The 19330-nt window shown below is 45.8% G+C and overlaps 1 protein-coding gene and 1 non-coding gene across 2 annotated transcripts; one reads left to right on the top strand and one right to left on the bottom strand.

The window, feature by feature from the left end:
* The first annotated feature begins 212 nt into the window (after positions 1 to 212).
* LOC119873230 lies at positions 213 to 14265 on the top strand. The gene is made up of 3 exons (XR_005363978.1): positions 213 to 536; positions 2145 to 2262; positions 14207 to 14265. It is a non-coding gene; the product is annotated as a CMRF35-like molecule 1 (transcript).
* Positions 6434 to 12563, bottom strand: LOC119873228 (CMRF35-like molecule 7). Its single transcript, XM_038546086.1, has 3 exons — positions 12406 to 12563; positions 8721 to 9053; positions 6434 to 6973 (listed from the first exon to the last, which is right to left on the bottom strand). The coding sequence occupies exons 1-3, from the start codon at positions 12443 to 12445 to the stop codon at positions 6795 to 6797; spliced, it is 552 nt and encodes a 183-aa protein (XP_038402014.1). The 5' UTR covers positions 12446 to 12563; the 3' UTR covers positions 6434 to 6794.
* Positions 14266 to 19330: the final 5065 nt, after the last annotated feature.

The following is a 19330-nucleotide window of genomic DNA, read 5'->3' as shown; positions in this document are numbered from 1 at the left end:
CTAGGAGCCCCAAGGGGGACAGCAGAGAGAGGGGGACAGCTCAAGACATACTGCAAGGAATAAAGGAACAGGTGGGATGTGGTGATTACACAGAGGGCAGAGGCTCCTGGCTGGTCGTCAGAGCAAAGCCAGGTACCCCAGCAGAGCCCAGGGCCAGCCATGGGCTCAAGGAAGAAGGAGATGAATGTTGGGTTTCTATTTTCTAGGCCACTCCTTCATCTGCCAGAAAGCAGAGGTGAGAGGTCCAGAGGGAGGCACACTGACGGCATACTGTAAGTACACCTCAGGATGGGAATCCTACAAGAAGTGGTGGTGCCGCGGAAAGCACTGGAATTCCTGTAGAATCCTTGTAAAAACCACTGGGTCAGAGAGACTGATGAAGAAAGGCCAAGCGTCCATCCAGGATGACCATGGCATACGCACAATCAACATGACCTTGGAGGAGCTGCGGCGGGATGATGCAGACACCTACCGGTGTGGGATTGAGAAAACTGGCAAAGATCTGGGGTACAAATTTTCCGTGATTATCGACCCAGGTAGGCACTACTCCCTCCTGTGCTCTGGGGCCCTGGTGCTCACCCATGGAGGAGTCAGGACTATTCTTCTCTCTTCCCTAATGGATGGAGAGGAGTCTCTAAACTTGCCTGAGACTACAGCTGTGCCTGGGGGGGGGGCGTTGGCATTTGCCAGTGTGTGTGGGGGGCACCATGAGTCTTAGAAAGATGGAAGAGCGAGCTCTTGCATGTCTGCATATCTCCATCTGCTCTCCCCAGAGGGAGCAATGAGGGACAGCCTTGGCCAGGACAGTCTTAAACAGGGAAGGGCACTTCTATTTTCTCGGGCTCATCTACCCTTTTGCACACCCAAGTGGAGTGGGGCCTTGCGAGGCAGGCAGGGAGGAGTGGGGTGCTAGAGAGCTGTGTTCCTGGGGAGCCTGGGTGGCCTAGTCAGTTAAATGGTTAAACGTCTGCTTTCAGCCCAGGTCAGGACCCCAGATTCTGGATTCTGGGATGGAGTCCCGCATCAGTCTCTCTGCTGAGAGCCTGCTTCTCCATCTCCCTCTGCCTGCTGATCTGTCTACCTGTTCTCTCTCTCTCTCTCAAATAAATAAAGTCAAAAAAAAAGGAAAACTGTGGTCCTGATGGTCTCAACTACAGGACAAGCCCCTCTCCTTGCCCCCTCCTGCTCCCCCTCCCTCCTCTGGACACATAAGCACAAAGCAGCAGGGGAGAGACTCTGAACCCATTTCTTAGAGAAAGAAAGGCAGGCTCCACCAACTGTGGGGATCCCCTCTCTGCTGCCTCTAAGCCTTGGAGGGGATTCTGGGCTCCCATGATTCTGGGCTCCACCCCAGCTGCCCCAGGGTCACTAGGACCATTCCCCCCAAATCTCCCCAGAGACAGCCTTCTCTCCAACATACAGACACACAGACAATAGGTAGGTAATGTATCTGCTACTCATTCATTAGCTCATTTATAAAGCAGAGAAAAGCCTCTTCACTTAGTATATGCAAATATGGTGTGTAAATGTGTAGTGGAGAGATACGCTGATATTAACTGAAAAGACAACCGTGGTGGTGGATGTGTGCAGGAGGGCAGGAGGAACGGTGCCAGAGATTTGGAGTCTGGACCCTCCAACCTGACAGCCTTTGCTGGCAGGACTGGTGAAATAAGGAAGCAGGCCCTGGGGAAGCAGGGAGGACCCGAGGAGACATACGGGCTGAGGGTACTGGGCAGCTGCGGGAGACAGGGGAACCCTGGGCCAGCCGCTCTGGGTCACATCATTTCAGGGCAGGTGGCACACAGCCTGCGTCAGGCAAGGCTGAGACTCAGAAAGGAGCTGGCCTGGCTGATGGAAACTCCAGGAGTGGGAACATGGTTCTGACGTGCTCAGCTGTGCCAGACAGGACACTGAGATTGAGCTGAGTGCAATTGCTACAGAGCTCCCCACCCCCCATGCCTCCCATGGTAGCGAACTGCATTGAAATCATAGTATGTTATAAAACCAATAATATGTAAGAATAGACGAATGTGGCTAAACAGTGGCATTAAAACAAAAGCGGCATCCCTAGGGGTGGGGAGAGGTGATGGCCCTGGGGAGCCACCTGCATCACTCTCACACCATGCTCTGCTCTGTGCGTTTAGCACCAGATCCAACAGACTTTCCCAAAACTGTGCCAAGACCCACAATGGCAAGTCATACCTTGCTTCCATCTACCCAGGGCCTCACCAGCAGTCAGCCCGTGATCAACCCCGGCAGCAGGTGAGCAGAGCTGGACCCCAGCAGACCTTTCCCCTTGTTGCCCTGTACCACTCCCCTCGGGGCACTCTGTCAGGGACCCCTTGGACACTCTGAGGTTTCCTGGCAGGGGAGAATCAGCATCGTCTGCCCTGGGCCCCCTCATTTATGCCTCTGAGTACTTAAAGAGCTCCCCGCTCCCCAGGAAAAACCTAACAAAGTTCTTCAGCTGGGCGGCAGGAGAGAAGGCTCTGGTCTCCTTCTGACCTGCCTCCCAACTCACAAGGACCCCAAAGAGGTGTAGGTGGTTCCAGCCTCAACTACACCAGAAGGGAACTGCTCTGTGTTCTTTCCTGTGGCTGCTGAGACAAATCACCACCAACCTGGTGGCAAAAGACAAACCAGTTTGATGATGTAAGGTTCTAGAGAGCAGAGGTCTGACATGAGGCTCCCTGGGCTAAAGTGAAGGTGCTGGCAGGGCTGGCTCTTCTGGAGGCTCTAAGGGAAAAGCACTTCCTTGTCTTTTCCAGCCTCTAGAGACCCCTAGACCCCCCAGCTCGGGGTCCCTTCTGTCCTCACAGCCAGCAGTGGTGGTCGAGTCCTCTTCACACCACATTACTGTGACACTGGCTCTCCCCTGCTCCATCACTTATACACACACAGCTGGTGACACATAAGGTCCACCTGGATAGCCCAGGATAATCTCCCCATCTCTAGGTCAGCTGGTTGGGAATCTTAACTGCATCTGTATCATGCACTCCCCCTTGCCATGTAACCTACCACATTCACAGGTCTGGGGGTTAGGACATCTCTGAGGAGGGTGTTATTCCACTCACAGACAGTCAAGGGTGGGTATCTGCTCTATGGTTCCAGCCCTCCCATCCCCAAGAGCTAGTGCAATGCTGGGAAGAAGTGGGAAGCTGGGGTTCCTGCTTTCTCATATTCCCAACATGGTAAAAGGTCTGGGCTATCAATCTGAAGCTGATCTCCTAAGAAACATTCAAAGATAATCAATTAGCTGTTTCATCAAAGAGCATCATCAAAGAGGTATCCAAAGAAGAATCAGTTAGTTCTTTCTAAGATAAAATCCTCTGCCCCAGTTTCATCCCATCAGAGGCGGGGTGAAAGTGCATTCCCTCCCTGGGTCCCACCTTCCGTATTTCCCTCCATCAGTTCCCATCCAGTTCCAGTCATACTTTCTTCCTGTCTCAAGTCCCCTATTCCTTGGAGCCTGACTCCACCAGGCAGTGTGCTCAGTATCCCTCTGAATGAGGGCCTGGAGATTTGATTGGAGTCTGGACCTAAATGAGGTGAGGCACTTGGCTCATGCTTTACAACCAACTGTGTCCTGCTGGTGATGTTTGGAGACCAGTTGTTCTGTTGAGTGGGGAGTGGAGGATGCAGAACTTTTAGGAGACCAAAAAGCATAGGAGAAGCCTGTAGGGTGGAGAGATGGGACAGCAGCTCCACAGGGAGTGGAATTTGTGAAAAGATCACAGTGACTTAAAGGATATTTTGAGGAAGTGCAAAGCTGCATGCACTCTCTCCAGAACACCACCTGTGAAATCCACATGACCCGACACGATCAAGGTAGGTAGAAGGACAGAGCAAGGTGACCTACACAAGTCCTGACCCTGCTGGGGGAGGAGGGAATGAGGCCGAGGTGAAGGGGGTCAGACTCTTGGACACTGAGAGGGACCACCAGGGGGACACATGTAAGCAAGGGCCATTGTCCTCCTAGATCCCATGTCCACTAAACAGGATGTAAGAGAGAGTACACCTCATGGGTGCTACCACATGGGGGTCAGAGCTGAGAGAGGCCCCTACCAGGAGAACCCAGAAGGTAAATATCCAGATGAACAAGGGTCGGGAAATTTCTTCTCTTCAAATTGGGAATATTAGTTTTGAGCTTCAAAGTTGAACAGAACTGACACAAGGTGGGACAGAAGTAGGATGAGAAAGACAGACCAAGAAAAGCCTTGGGCGTGGCTGGCCTGCAGGTGAGGTGGAGGGGAATTGTGGGGGAGCAGCCATAAGCAGGATGAAATCAGGGGCCATGGGTGCTGGACCCCAGGCTAAGCCTGCAGGGAGGCCCCTATAGATTGAGCCTTGGGCAGCACGTCTGTGCCCTCAGAGGGGCTTCCCTGGCAGGGACCAAGGCTGCCTGCCTGCAGCTCTGGGCTCAGGAATCAGGTCAGGAAGGAAGGGGCTGGGCAGCCCCTGAAGAGGGAGCTCATGCCTTAAGAAGGAGCTCACACCTGTCACCGTGTCCTCTGCACAGGGTCCTGCTCTGCAACCTCAGGTTTGCGCTCCTGACCTCTGTGAAGGGGTCCCTGCTTGGATTCCTGCTGTGTACTCTGATGTCGCTAAGCTGGAGTCAGGGGACCCAGGGGAAGAATAGAGTCAGCCTGAGCAGGAGAACCACAGCTCCTGTCCCATTGGCACCCCCACACCCTCTGACTTCTGAGCAAGGAATGGGCAGAGGTTTCATTTCCAAGAAAAACAAGAGTACTTGTTAGGTGGGGACTCCCCTTGTCCTGACCCCAGGAATAGACTGGTTCCCTCTCTGCTCTGCACAGGTCGGGGACCTCCTCCGTAGTAGCCCAGAATCCTCCGGCGTGGATCCTCCTGGTGCCACTCTTCCTTGGGACCCTGCAGTGGCTCTGCCAAGGATAACGGCCTCTTACATCATTCAGGACTCTGGCCAATGATGGCTTTTACAGGACCAGACCAACCAGGAACCATAAAACTGGAATTAAATCCCAAAGCCCCTGAGTGTTCCAATGGCCAGAGACCCCTGATGGTCCAGGAGTACAGAGGTTGCCCATTCCACCTGCTGCTGATTCGGTGCCTCCTGCAGAAAGAATGCCTGAATGTTAAAGGTTGCAGACAGGTGGACCATCCCTGACTCTCATCCCATCTGTTTGTTCTATGCATTTCCTATTAAATCTGTAGCTTTCCTGAGCTCTTTTGAGATTATTTTGTTGGGACACTATTTCAATGTTTTATATGTCAGAGGATGACCTGTGCATTCTAGAAGGTCCCATGTGACGCTAAATCCAACACTAGACTTAGAATATATCTGGCAACTGGGAGGTTATGGCTATAAATCTGTCAAAACTCATTGAAGTTACTCCTTTTCAATGTGTAAGTAATGAGTGGTTAGTGGGGAGGAGCTTTGAGACAATGTAAATAGCCACGTGTCCCTGTATCTACTTTGGTGGCCTCCAAGGACAGAGGACTCACCCAGTGATCCCAAGAACAGTTCATTTCTGTCCCTCCATTGGTCCCTTAGCCTCCCTGGTCCTTCAGGCGCAGGTCTTCAGGGACAGTTTGGACTTCTCCATCCAGATGGGACAAATGAGGGACTCAGATCTGTCCTCTTCACACCTGTGATGCTGTCCACACTCCAGCTCTGACCCATCATCAGCCACTCCTGGGTTTGGACTCATTTTGGGGCTTTCCAAGATTGCTCTCACCCCCCACACCACCAGCCAACAGTGCAACAGCAAGTCCAGGATGCCCAGCCCTTTGGGTTTAACTTCTTCCCATTCACTCATTCAAAACTAAATCACAAGACTTTTTCTTTTTTTTTCCTTTTTGTATATTTTTATTGGAGTTCGATTTGCATAACACCCAGTGCTCATCCCGTCAAGTGCCCTCCTCAGTGCCCGTCACCCAGTCACCCCCACCCCCCGCCCACCTCCCTTCCCGCCACCCCTTGTTTGCTTCCCAGAATTAGGAGTCTCTCATGTTCTGTCTCCCTCCCTGATATTTCCCACTCATTTTCTCTTCTTTCCCCTTTATTCCCTTCACTATTTTTTATATTCCCCAAATGAATGAGACCATATAATGATTGTCCTTCTCCAATTGACTTACTTCACTCAGCATAATCCCCTCCAGTTCCATCCACGTCAAAGCAAATGGTGGGAATTTGTCATTTCTAATGGCTGAGTAATATTCCATTGTATACATAGACCACAGCTTCTTCATCTATTCATCTTTCGATGGACACCGAAGCTGCTTCCGCAGTGTGGCTATTGTGGACATTGCTGCTATAAACATTGGGGTGCAGGTGTTCCGGCATTTCACTGCATCTGTATCTTTGGGGCAAATCCCCAGCAGTGCAATTGCTGGGTCATAAGGTAGCTCTATTTTTAACTCTTTGAGGAACAAAGAAAGGAACAAAAGAAAGTAGAGCCACGAAGTTTATTGTCTACAGATCTAGGGGAGAGGCACCCAATAAGCCTGGGGGAAAGGCAGTCCTCCATCCCAGACCGGGAGCAAGCTGGAGACCAAGAGCAAGGTAGTAGCTCCTCTTGTATATACAGTGGTTAGGGCGGAGGCCATTCATTCTTCATGCAATCAAATCTAAGTGGTTATTTTAAATGGTGCCCCAGGAAGAACAAAGAACAAAGCAAGAACTCAGGGAGGAATTCTAAGCTTTGGGACTTATTTAAACTTCTAGATATTGGGTGTGAGCAGGGTTGCCATACTGTAAAACGCCTGGGCAGCACCTCAGAAAAACAACAGCAGATTTGTTCTCAAAAGTTGTTTTACTCTCCCCATATGGCCATGGAGAATGTTTGCTTTTTCTGATCGATGGACAGCTGGTTCTTCTTCAGCTGTGATCCAGTGGTTTGAACAAGGATGGCACAACTATTCAAATCAGCATCTGGACACCATGACTTCACAAAGGTCTCCCACCCTGGGCCATAGTGACACTGCACGATCACTTGCAGAGGAAAGTAGAAGCAAGTAAATAATGAAAAAAAGAAAAAGTTAATGAATTAGAAAGAAAATATAAAATAGAGAAGACCAAAAAGGCAACAATTGTTCTTTAAAAATAAACAAAACCCTAGGGCCACCTGAGTGGCTCATTGGTTGAGCATCTGCCTTTGACTCAAGTCTTGATCCAGAATCCTGGGATGGAGTCCCACATCAGGCTTCCTGAAGACAGCCTGCTTCTCTCTCTGCCTATGTCTCTGCCTCTATCTCTGTCTCTCATGAATAAATAAACAAAATCTTTTTTAAAATAATAAAAAATTTAAAAATCCTAGCAAGATATTTGTGATAAAAGGATAGGTCTTCATAATCAATATCAGGAGTGAAAACAGACACATCACACAATATTCTGAGCCTATTAAAAAAGGAGAGTTAATAAGGGGAAAGGATAATAAAAGGATATCTAAACCAGTTTATGCCAATAAATTTGAAACTTTAGGTGCAATAAGCCAATTTCTAGCAAAAAAAAGTGATATGATAAAAGAGGTACAAAAAGAAATAGAGAACCAGAATCATCTTATGCCTATTTAAAAGAATCACATCCATTATTAAAAACTTCTCCAAGGGGCACCTGGCTGGCTCAGTGGGCACAGCTTGTGACTCTTAATCTCAAGGTCTTGAGTTCAAGCCCCACGTTGGCTAGAGAACTTACTTAAAATAAATAAGTATGAATAAAATAAAACCTGTCCAAAAGAAACCTCCAGGCCCATAGAGCTTCAATGGAGATATCCGCTAACATTTAAGAAAGCAGTGTCTGTCTTACACAAAAAAATTCCAGGACATAGGAAAACAGGATGCAATTCCAAATCAACTTAATGAGAGTAGCATACTCTTGATGCCAAAACCTGACAAGCGCAGTACAAAAAAGAAATATTATAAGTAAAAAAAAAAATCACTATTCAACGCAAATGCAAAAGTCTGCAACAAAAATACAGCAAGTTGAATCCAAGGATATAGAAGAAAGATAGTACATCATCACCAACAATAATACATTGCAGATGGTACTATTCTATTTTCTGCAGGAGAACTTTATCCCAAGAACATAAAATTGTTTGAACATGAGAAAAACAGTAAGTATAATATGCACATTAATTGAGTCAATGAAAAAAATGGTATGGTCATCTCATAGATGCAGAAAAAGTATTTGACAGATTTAAACAGGTTTTTGACTGGGGAGGCCTTCCTGGACCTCAGGAATCAACCACAGCTCGCGCACTGTGCTGGGCCTCTTCCCTCTCGGACTGGGTATGGAACAGGGGGTAGGAAGAGCCAGTCTAAAGTCCTGGCCCCAAACTCCAGAAAGAGCAGGGACACGTGGGCACTAGAGGTCCAGGAAGGCATTGGCAAGAATTGGGGTCTCTGGGTCCCATGGAAGATGATCCCTTTGGCCCATAGGCTGAAACTGGGACCATCACCTTGATCTCTGTGGGCAATAGACTTAGGCACTGCACTGTGCAGAGAAACAGAAAGGCTTGATCTTTTCCTCGAGGACAGGACAGCAGCCATGAGAGCATCTGAGAGAAGCTCTGTCCCTCCCAACCCAAGGGGTCACCTGGGATTCTTGGAGAACTCAGGACTCAACCATCCTGTGTGACAATTCTCTCCAAATGACACTTAAGTCACTGGAGAGGAACCTCAGGGACCAGGACAGAGCACGTTCTGAAGAGACGCATCCACACACACACAAATACTCTTACCTGGGTCAATGGTCACTTTAACTTCAACCCCAAGGTCAGTTCCAGATCTCTCAATCCCACACCAGTAGGTGTCTGCATTGTTCCACCTGAGCTCCTCCATGGTCACAGTGAACACACGCAGTTTCTGATTGTCCTTGATAGACACTCGGTCACCCCTTGCTTCCCTCTCTGATCCATCAGTTTGAACAAGGATATGGCAGCTTTTCCACTCAGCTCCTTGACACCACCACTTATTGTAAGTCTCCCATCCGGGTTCATAGCGACACTGCACGGTCAGTGAGCCCCGCATTGGGCCACTCACTGCATCGGACACTGCCATGAGGGCAGGTGAGCCTGAAAAACACAAACCCAGGTGCCTGTCACCACCCCACCCCACCCCCTGGAGGCAGACCCACAGCCTCCTGCATCACAAATAACTCCAATAAGCCCAAGTGCCTGATGAGTTGAGTAACAGTCAAAGAGGGGATACACTTTCCACAAAACAGACCTTTGTCCTTCAAAACTCCACTGGGTCAAAGCCATCACAAAAATCCCCTAAGCGCACAACTATCCATCTCACTGAAACAAAAATGTCCACACTGAGCAGTGACAACTTCCTATAATCCACCCTTTTCCCCGTGGCCAATGTCACCTGGAGAGCAAATGACCCAGGGGAAAGCACGGCCCCAGTCCATTTCAGCCCAGTCTCCTCATTCAAGATGTGGACTCTGTGGTTTTAGATGTTTTCATTATTCTTGAGTAGCCAGGTATCTGGATTTGGCTCAGAAACTCTCAACTTGAAAATACTGGTGATCAGCACATAAAGAGAACAAAGGAATTTCTGTGTCTTTAGAATCCTAAAAATTATCTACAAAACTATCTGGCAAATTCATTATTGGGACAAATTCTTGATTACATGAAATTGTTTTCCCCTGAATATCGACTATTCAAATTCTTTGATGGTTCTTGAATCTGTTCTATTGGTTTGGTTCCTTTTCCCAGAAAGTTAATCTATTTCACAGAGCATTATTAGCATAAACCTCTACACTTAGCAAGTATGCTTTTATAATTAAAATGTTTGCCTCTGTTTTAATTACACATTCAAACCACATCCACCGTCTGATTTAGGTGGATTACACCTGCTGTGGGATGTCTTCCTCCTGTTTCTCCTCCTCTCCTCCATGTTTTTTCCCCATTAAACCAGCTTTGAGATTAGTTCGTGTTTCTGTTTTTATTTCCTGTCATTACTTTCTCATATGTATAATTTTATTCATCTTCTTTTCTCAAGAATACCACTAGTGCTCTTTTTCCAACTGTTAAGTTAAAGACAATGAGAATTTTCTCCCTTTCTAAAACAAATTAAAGCATTTTAAGGCTCAGAGTTTACTTTTGTTGACTTTATAGGTTGAGATATAATTCACATATCACGAATTTTAAGTGTAGCTTTAGGTGGTTTTAGGACTTTCACAAAGTTGTGCCACTATCACATCTAATTCCAGAACATTTTGTCACTGCAGAAGGAAACCCTGTACCCCTTGTCATTCCCCACTTCCCTCTTACCTGAAGCCTTCCACAACCACGGATCTACATTCTGTCTATAGATTTCTCTATTCTGGACACTTCTTATACATGGAATCCTTCAATCTATGACCTTTTTGTCTGGCTTCATTCACTTAGTGTAATGTGTGTTAAGGCTCATCCATGTGATAGCACGTGTGGGCACTGCAGTCCATGGCAGGGACTGGCCACATTTAGCTTATCCGTTCACCAGCTGATGAATCATGGGTCGTTTGACTTTTTGGCCAGCGAAAATCTTGCTATGAGCAGTCATATACTAGTATCTGTATTGACTCATGGTGAGGGAAGGTGATGCTGTGTTTGCAGCCGAAGTCCCAGGATGGGTTTTCTCAAGAGTCCATAAGAATCTGCTGTGATTCTGAAAATTCTCTGAGAAAATGCCACTAATTATCTTCAGTCTTCACCAGCAGAGTAAAGGTTCCTGGGTATGTGACAGGAAGCCACTCTGAATCTGTCATCTACCCAAGCCACTTTAGCTGCCTCAAGAGAGTGAGGCTGTTCTCCCGCCCTCTAAATCTCTGACACCTGCTTCCATGGACAAACTCCAGCCCATTGAAGGAAGGGGACTGGAGGAAAGGTGATTCCCAGGTTTGGGGCAGTGATGCAGAAGAGGACTTAGAGGGGGTGGTAGTGATGTCAAAGTGACAACAGATGAGCTAGCGCTGTTCACCCCTTGATCAATTCTGCCTCTAGATTGTCGAGGACAATGTTTGTGTTATCCCTAAATTCCTATGTTGAAGTTGTAAGCTCTAACGGGATGGTATTGGAAGATGGGGCTTTTGGGAGGTCATTCGGGCTAGAGGAGATTGTGATGGGGATGTCAAGATAGGATCGGTGCTCTTGTAAGAAAAGTCACCTGAGAGCTTCTCTCTCCTTCTTTCTCTCTGTCTCTGTCTCCTGATCTCCCTGTCTCTCCTTGCCTGGGCACAAGGTGGAGGTCACTGTGAGAAGGTGGCTGCCTGAAACCCAGAACGAGAGCTTTCATCACTAATTGAATCTCTTGCACCTCAATTTGGATGGCCCAGCATTGAGAACTGTGAGAAAAGAAATTCCTCTAGTTTAAGCCACTAAGCCTGTGGTCTTTTACTCTTATGACTCATATGCATATGCAGCCCTCTTATGCACATGAACTTCCAAGTTAAGAAAATAGTAAGACACCCATTTTCCCAATAGGTGTTCTGCATAAGACTCTCCCCATCAGAATGTTTTACCTCTATACGTATCTTAAAGAGGTCAACGGATAAGTAAATGGGTTCACTTCATTTCCCATGATGACTTCCTTTCCAGAGGAGACACTCTCTGCAGCCTGCCCTAAGCCCTGTGTTTCTGGAGAAGGAGAAAGAACAGAGCTGGGGGGCCATGGACCTTGCTCCTGCCTCCTTAGAGCATCAAGCGTCAGCTGCCCCCACGGATTTGACATCCAACCCAGAAATAGATATCTTCTCATCTCTGGTCTTCCCTCCCTGGTGACGCTGCTCATTCTGTCTTGGCTGTTGAGCTGAAATAACTGGATGAGGCTCTGGTCTTTGGCTTATCCAGAGAAAGACTCAAACAGTCTGAATTCTGGTGTTGAGTAACTCTCCAGAGAGCTTATCACACCCAGGTTTTGCTGCCTGTCTTCCTCCCTCTACTCTGAGCTTTTAAGAAGAGATGATCTTGACTCTAGCTACAAGTCAAGACCAGTTGTGCAGGCTTTTAAATGATCCAGATGTCTGAACCCCGCTTGACTGAGTGGTTGCCAGCTGCAGCCTGAGATCTGGCTCCTTAAATATTTCTCAGGAATTAATGTTTGGTATATGTGTATATATGTGTGCCTGTGTGTATCTACCTATCATCTGCCCATCCGTCCATGTATCCATCTATCCATCCATCCATCATCTGTCTATCCATCTATCTGCCAGGGATGGAGAATGGTGCTGTAGAAAATAGACACTTGTGTTACTTATTTTTATTTTCTTTCCCCCAATACCTAACTTAGTACCTTTCAGGTAGCAAAAAAATTTTAAAATATAATTTGAATGAGAAAATGTCTGAATGAGTGAAAGACCCTGCCATTTCCCCTAGGAGAGACCCTATGTCCAACCCTTGCCCTGCAGGTACTCCATCCTGAAACCCCCATCCCACTCACCTTGGACGACAGGAAGCAACAGAACTGAGAGAAGCCACATGTCCTGCCCTGCCAGCCTGAGTTGTCTTCCTTGTGCTCAGCTAATAATGCCCACTGCCCTCCAGGACTGAAACTGAGCTCAGAGGAAAAATGCCTTCTATTTCTCTATTATAGTTTCTCTCATCTACTTCCCTTATTTTTTTTCTTCAGTTATTTCCTAATTTCAATAATTAGGAGAAAGGCAGTGCAGTGCCAGATTTTGAGAGCCTATGACTGGCATGATTTGTCTCAATGATGAGGGAAACAAAGTGTCCCACTGGCCAGGGTGCCACTTGCCACTGTTCTTGAGGAGCTGGGAAGCCTGCTGCCAGCAATCTAAGTGACACTGTGCCACAGGCCCCAGATACCTGACCCTCATAGTGTGGTCCAAGGAAGTGGTAGGGACACATTGGATTTGCATATGGAGAAGAATGCAGTGCTCAGGGCGCACACTCAGCCTTGCTGGACAAACAGCCCCATCCTAACCCTCCTTCTAGGCAGCCCACCTCAGTGCATCCCAGACCACCACTCCTGCCCTTGCCCTGGTCCAATCCTGAATCTGACCCTCAAGCTTCTCCTCGAGATTCTAAGTTCCTCAGACATAGACATGCCACAGGGAGATTTTAAGGAAGGAAAAGTGACTGTTTCCTATCAGCTTCATTGTGCCCTCCATACTTCCTCTGCCATCTGTTGGGTTATTTCTGCTGGTTGTGGACCAAGGCCACTTCCCACCCTCAAACTGCTTATGTTAACGCCCTCCTAAGTGACTTGCCCACAGGGCTCCCCTTTTCCTTCGCATGTCCTCACTTCCCTCTGTCCTCTGCCTCCTTTCCTCTTCTCTCTGAGTTAATTCCTCTGTCTCCTTTTTCTCTTATGTTAGAGGTTAATTCTACTTCTTGGGAAGATTTGGTTTGGTTTTGTGTTTTTACATCTCTTCGATCCTTGCTTGAAATGTTTAGTTTAGGAATTATATTTTCATTTCAAAAGCTCTTTTTTAGTTCTCTGCTTGCTGAGGTTTTTAAACTCTCCTCACTCTGTGGTAATATGTTGATTTGGTCTGGTTTGGTCCTTCTCTCTTATATCCCACACATACCTCAAATGACTGATCGTTGTTGGTTACCTGATTGTTATGGAGAATGAGCCAGAACATAGATAATTGGGACTCTGAGCATGTGGGGACAACACAGCATGTGAAACAGGGGTATCAGGGATGCCTGAGTAACTCAGTGGTTGAGTATGTGCCTTCAGCTCAGGGCATGATCCCAGGGTCTTGGGATCAAGTCCCACATCAGGCTCCCTGCAGGGAGCCAGCTTCTCCCTCTGCCTATGTCTCTGGCTTTCTGTTTGTCTCTCATGAATAAATAAATAAAATCTTTTAAAAAGGGAAAGAAATAGGGGTGTCATAGTGTGCCAGTTTCTTTGAGCCTTCCATCCCTTCTTGACCTACAGCCTATGCCTTCTTGGTAGAGAAGAGAGAGGTCTTCTAAATGAAGAAGGCTGAAGGTGGCCTCTAACATCCTCTCTAGCTGCCTTGGATTCCCCAAATATTTTATGAAGTTAAAGACCCTCCTGGGGGATAGACTTGTGATGAAATCAAGAACTGGCTGCTTAATGGACTGAGCTACTGGGGTGTCCCCCTATTAAGAAAGCTATATTTAAAGAATTAAGTAAACAGAGTATAATGGTTTGGAGAGGTTTCCCAGTAAAATTCATTTTATTTTATTATTTTATTTTTTTAAAGATTTTATTTATTTATTTATTCATGAGACACACACACACACAGAGAGAGAGAGAGAGAGGCAGAGACACAGGCAGAGGGAGAAGCAGGCTCCATGCAGGGAGCCTGATGTGGGACTCGATCCCGTGACTCCAGGATCATGACCTGGGCTGAAGGAAGTGCTCAACCGCTGAGCCACTCAGGCCTCCCCCCGGTAAAATTTAAAACCTTTGTATTGGAGTGTAAAAGATACACAGAAAGTGCACACATCAGAAATGCACAGCCCAATACATTTGCACAAATAAAACACACCTATAAACCAGCACCTAGATCAAGAAAGAACTATTCTCAATCCCCAGGAAGCTCTTTAACTTCATAGACCTCCCAGTCTCTCACTCCAGCTGTATACACCTGACCAGAGCCCCTGAGGGAGCACCCACTTAGAGAGCTTTGAGGGAAGATCGCCGCCAGTCACAGGCCGACCCCTGGAGGGTGCACGCAGGGCACTTCGGAGGAACACCTGCAGGGCTCCATAGAGCTGAGCCAGCACACGTGGCAGCACAGCCCACGGAAACCACATCAGCACTTGAAGTCCTAACCTCAGCAGCTGGACTGCCTGCCAACAGAGAAACGGAAGTCCTAGTTACAGACCCTTCTGGGGAGGGGATAGCATTGCTTTGTATGTTTGTGATGGTAGTTCCCTGAAATGGTGTGTGTGTTTAACACGTAGAACTGAAATCCACCACAAAATTGTACCACATGTAAAATTTGAGAAGTACTAAAGACAAGAAGAAAAACGTTTCAAACTGTGCTCTTTAAGTGGGTGAGGTTTATTTTATCAAATTACACCGCAGTAGAACCTGAGAAAGGGTGGGAGGGAAAAGTTTGAAGGGAAGCCTATGTTCCTGCCCCCCCTCCACACCTTCATAAATTCTTTGTCTCAGGTGGAAACCCCAGGGTTCGCTGAGACCCCCAATCACAGAAGGCTCAGCCCTCACACGTGAACACAAACAGGTCCAGGGGCTGAAGGCAGGCGGCCCCTAGATGGGCCACTTTGGCATGAAGATTACTCTGAGCTGAAGGCCTTCAAAAACACGGCCAGCTCCAGGGAAACTCTTGCCCCTCCCTTATCTACATAGAGCATTCTCAGTTGCAGAGTCTTTGCAGAATAAGGGTCATTGCCAAGGATAAATTTTATCTGAGTAGCCCAACTACACGGCAGGGCAAATATTTGTTTACCAAGCATTTACTGGTTTTCCTCTTCCTGTGAATTGCTTTCCTTCTCTTTGGAGTCTCAAACCTCAAACCGCTCTCTTAATTCAGGATGACATCTGTACCCCATGATGCTTGACTGCCATGTGTGTGTGGATTCCCCACACATGTACTATTAAATTTGATTTCTCCTGGTAATGTCTCATGTCAATTTGATTGTTGGTCTAGCCAGAAGGACCTTGAATGGGACAAGTACTCTTGCCCCCCAAGAATGGGGTGTGACATTCTCGCTCTCAGACACTTGGTGTAGTCAGTAGGATTCTTTAACTAGAAGAACACTACCCACCCCTGATGGCGCTGCAGGTGAGACATTCTTGGGACATCCGACAGAGAGCCTGTGGCAGGTAAGATTGCTCCCCATGTCAGCGTCCTGGAATTGCTATCTGCTCAGGCAGAGGGAGCAAGAGTGATCAGAGTCCTTTTCCTCTCTTTCTCAATTTAGATCAGCAAGAGAAAATATTGTGGAACCAGTTCCTTGGGCTCAGGGACTGTTTGGTTCAGGTCGGTTGAATACTCTTTAGTTACTGATCATTTCATCCCAGAGGTGGTCTCTGTTTTCCTTGGTCTATGTCATTTATGTTGTTTGTTATCTGTTGCTGAGTTCCACTATGGAAGCCAAAGCAGCAAAACTGGTGGACACACAACACACAGTACTCAACCCCATGACACATTCCTCCTAGATGTTATTTTGGTTCCAAGATACTCAAGGCTTAGATCAACCTGGTAGATTTTTCCTCTGGTTTTCTTCTATGTCCTAAGAGTTTGGCTTCACGACCAGTGACAATATTTTCTTTGATCTCCCCCATCTAGAGGGTGCACTCACCAGGAGACACCTTGGTGCCAGTGGACTAGAGTGGGCATCCAAGTCTCTTTCTCTCTGTCAGGTTGTGCCAGTTCTCAGCGGTGTTTGTCATGAGAGGTTCCAGCCCATGAGAACCTTTGTGGTCTCAACCCTCATTGCTTGTTAGTGCTGGAAAGTCCCATTCCAGAAGCACCCATGTGATGTCACAGATTAGAGATCTGTGAGGGGAGGAGTCTCATATTTTCACGGGAGACTGCAAACACTCTTTCCACTATACTGCCTTTACTGCCTGTGTACTAAAGGCCTTTGCTTTCTTAACAGAATTTTGGGAGTAATCTTCTGGATCATGGAGACTGCACCAACTATGCCCTCTCTAGACACCTCTTGTGTCCTGGGTTAAGCCACAAAAAGGCTTATTGGTTTGGGTTGCTAGTAATAGATCCTGCCCATCAATGGCCAGATGATGGATCCTTTCAATTGGCTATATTTTGAAAAGATATATATATATTATAAAGAGCTCTCAATTGTCCTGTTAGTATCATGTATCATGGCTAGCCTTAAGGATTCCCTTGATAAGATAGAAGAAGTTCAACTTTAGGACAAGTATAAACATCCACATCTTTGTAAATTCCCCTTTGTCTCTTCCTTGTTTGTTTTAGTTTCATTGAGTTTTTCACTGGCATTAGTCTTGGTTTTTTGTTTGTTTGTTTGTTTGTTTACCACTATACATTAGTCAGTATTCCTCACAGTAAGTGGACTCTTCATGCCCTTCCTCTATTCTACACAGCCCCCTACCCACGTCCTCTCTGGGAGGCATCCCTTTGTTCTTTGGAGTTAAGAGTCTGGTTTCTGGTTTGTCTCTTTATTCTGTGTTTGTTTGTTGTGTTTCCCCTTAAACTCTGGCCTCAATGCCTGTATTAACTTCCCTTTCCCTACAAAACTCACAAAGATCACTCTGGCCTGACCTCTAGGTTCAAAGTACCCAGGTTGCTCCTATAAATGCTGAAAGCCCAAAAGTGAATTTGACAACAGTGCCTGGGACTGGCAACAAGGCTTCCTTTGCTCCTACCTTCCAGGGCCCTGTACTCAGGCTCTGCCCTCCTCAAGAATTCTAATACAGTATGTTTGCAGGTGTATCCTGGACACCTCACCACAAAAAATTCATGTCCTCTGGACAGCAACAGAGCTTTTAAATTATAACGTCCTTTTACCTCTACTTTCAGATACTTCAACGGATTTAGAGAGGAATTACAAATATTATTTGACCATATTTACAACCCTCTCTTCACAGAGGAGACAAATGACCAAAATTTCTCCTATGTCCTCCTATAAATTATCAGTTGAAGGAGGACAGTATTCAGGGGTAATAGAAGCCAAAGTTACATTGCATATTCACAAAAAAATGCTTTTACCTTTATTAAAAGCTTTAGACAGGCTATACAAAGTCATAAATAATTTGGTTTCCATTTTTAGTTAAAGTTCTCTCTGATTAAAAAAGCAAATTTAGCTAACAAGTTGGAGCAGTGACTTGATATTCAGGGTGTAATCCAGGTCTTTGGGGAATGAAGAACAACTGCTCTTTTTTTGTAGAAATTTCTACAAAACCATGGGATCCCTGGGTGGCGCAGCGGTTTGGTGCCTGCCTTTGGCCCAGGGTGCGATCCTGGAGACCCGGGATCGAGTCCCACGTCAGGTTCCCGGTGCATGGAGCCTGCTTCTCCCTCTGCCTGTGTCTCTGCCTCTCTCTCTCTCTCTCTCTCTCTCTGTGACTATCATAAATAAATAAAAATTAAAAAAAAAAGGAAATTTCTACAAAACCAGAATTACAACTGTAGAAACAAGTTAAAGCCCACCTAGCTCTATCAATCTCCAAGCCTTGCCTATTCCTCTCAAGATGTTTGTAAAATTTACAAAAGATCAGGATATTGGAACAAAAATGTTCTTTAATTTTTTCAAATGGTAAATTTTATATAGCAATTACCCTGAAATTCAAGAAAAAAAAAATTTACATTCTTTCTCTGTCCCTTGAAATCATAAAGCTTCTCATATCTTTGAAATTTAAACACAGCCTACAATCTCTGAGACTAAAGAAGAAAAAAACAAGAAGGAAAAGAGGGAAATGGAAACTTAGTGGAAAGTTTTTCATAAACATACAATAAAGAACAAACAGAAGTATTTAAAAATTGGGCCTATAATGTCCTCTTCACAAATATTAGTCAAAACAAAATTAAGATTTTCTGTGCATCTTTTCTGTGTATTTTGTGTGTGTGTGTATCCATGCATGTTATATATGTGAGATGTTTTCTCTCCCAAAGGGAGGTATTGTTAAAATTAATTTGCAAAAGAGCTCAATTTAGTTACTTTGAAGGGAAGCAACCCTAAGCATTGGGCATTCTAAACTCACAAAGGTAAAACTCACCCAAATGTTTTTCAGGCTCATACCATCTGGGAAAATTTACAGCACTAAAGCTAATTTAAGGTTTTGGTTTATTTAAAATAGATACGTCTTTAGAGTTACCAGCATTAAATATAAAACTTTTACTCGGCTTGTGTTTACTAAGAGTCAAACAAGTTCATGGCATCTCTCTTGCGAAGTGACTAGGAGAAAAAGAAACCTTAAAATAATCATTGATTTTTACTTAACGCCTCATAAAGTTTTAGGGGCAGTCTGGGCATAATTGTTAAAAACAAGTAAATTAAACAGATGTAAGCAAGATAAAATAATGAACAAAGGTTTATCTGCTTAATGAACAGGTTTCAAGCTTTATTGAAAGATTGTATTGTGAAAACAACACATTTCTAAATTATAAAATATATTCATCAATTTGCCAATTTAAAGATTGATGTAACTGAACTCACATTTGCTTGCAACTTGGTTTTCACTGGACATTAAGGTTCCAAAGCATTAAGATTTCTGATAAACATAACTAAGACTACTGGAAATGACAAGGGAAACGCCTCTGTACGTGAAGAAAGTAGGATATGTGCTGTTGGTGAGAAAAATTATGAAGAATAAAAAGACAGATTTGTGAAGGGAAAAGAAAATAATTTTGTCCTAACATGAGACCAGTTATTTCAAGAGGAAACATTTAGGACAAAATCTAAATGCAAAACAG

The sequence above is a fragment of the Canis lupus genome, chromosome 9 (assembly GCF_011100685.1).
Source record: "Canis lupus familiaris isolate Mischka breed German Shepherd chromosome 9, alternate assembly UU_Cfam_GSD_1.0, whole genome shotgun sequence".
Taxonomy (NCBI): Eukaryota; Metazoa; Chordata; class Mammalia; order Carnivora; family Canidae; genus Canis; species Canis lupus.
This window is presented reverse-complemented; position numbering and strand designations above follow the sequence as displayed.

What these genes read in the sequence shown, in the direction of transcription:
- LOC119873228 (XM_038546086.1), bottom strand. Translation starts at nt 12,445, where the DNA reads ATGTGGCTTCTCTCAGTTCTGTTGCTTCCTGTCGTCCAAG. An exon ending in GTTGCTTCCTGTCGTCCAAG is followed by an intron (nt 9,054 to 12,405) that starts GTGAGTGGGATG and finishes TGTGTTTTTCAG; the next exon opens with GCTCACCTGCCCTCATGGCA. An exon ending in TAAAGTGACCATTGACCCAG is followed by an intron (nt 6,974 to 8,720) that starts GTAAGAGTATTT and finishes TTCCTCTGCAAG; the next exon opens with TGATCGTGCAGTGTCACTAT.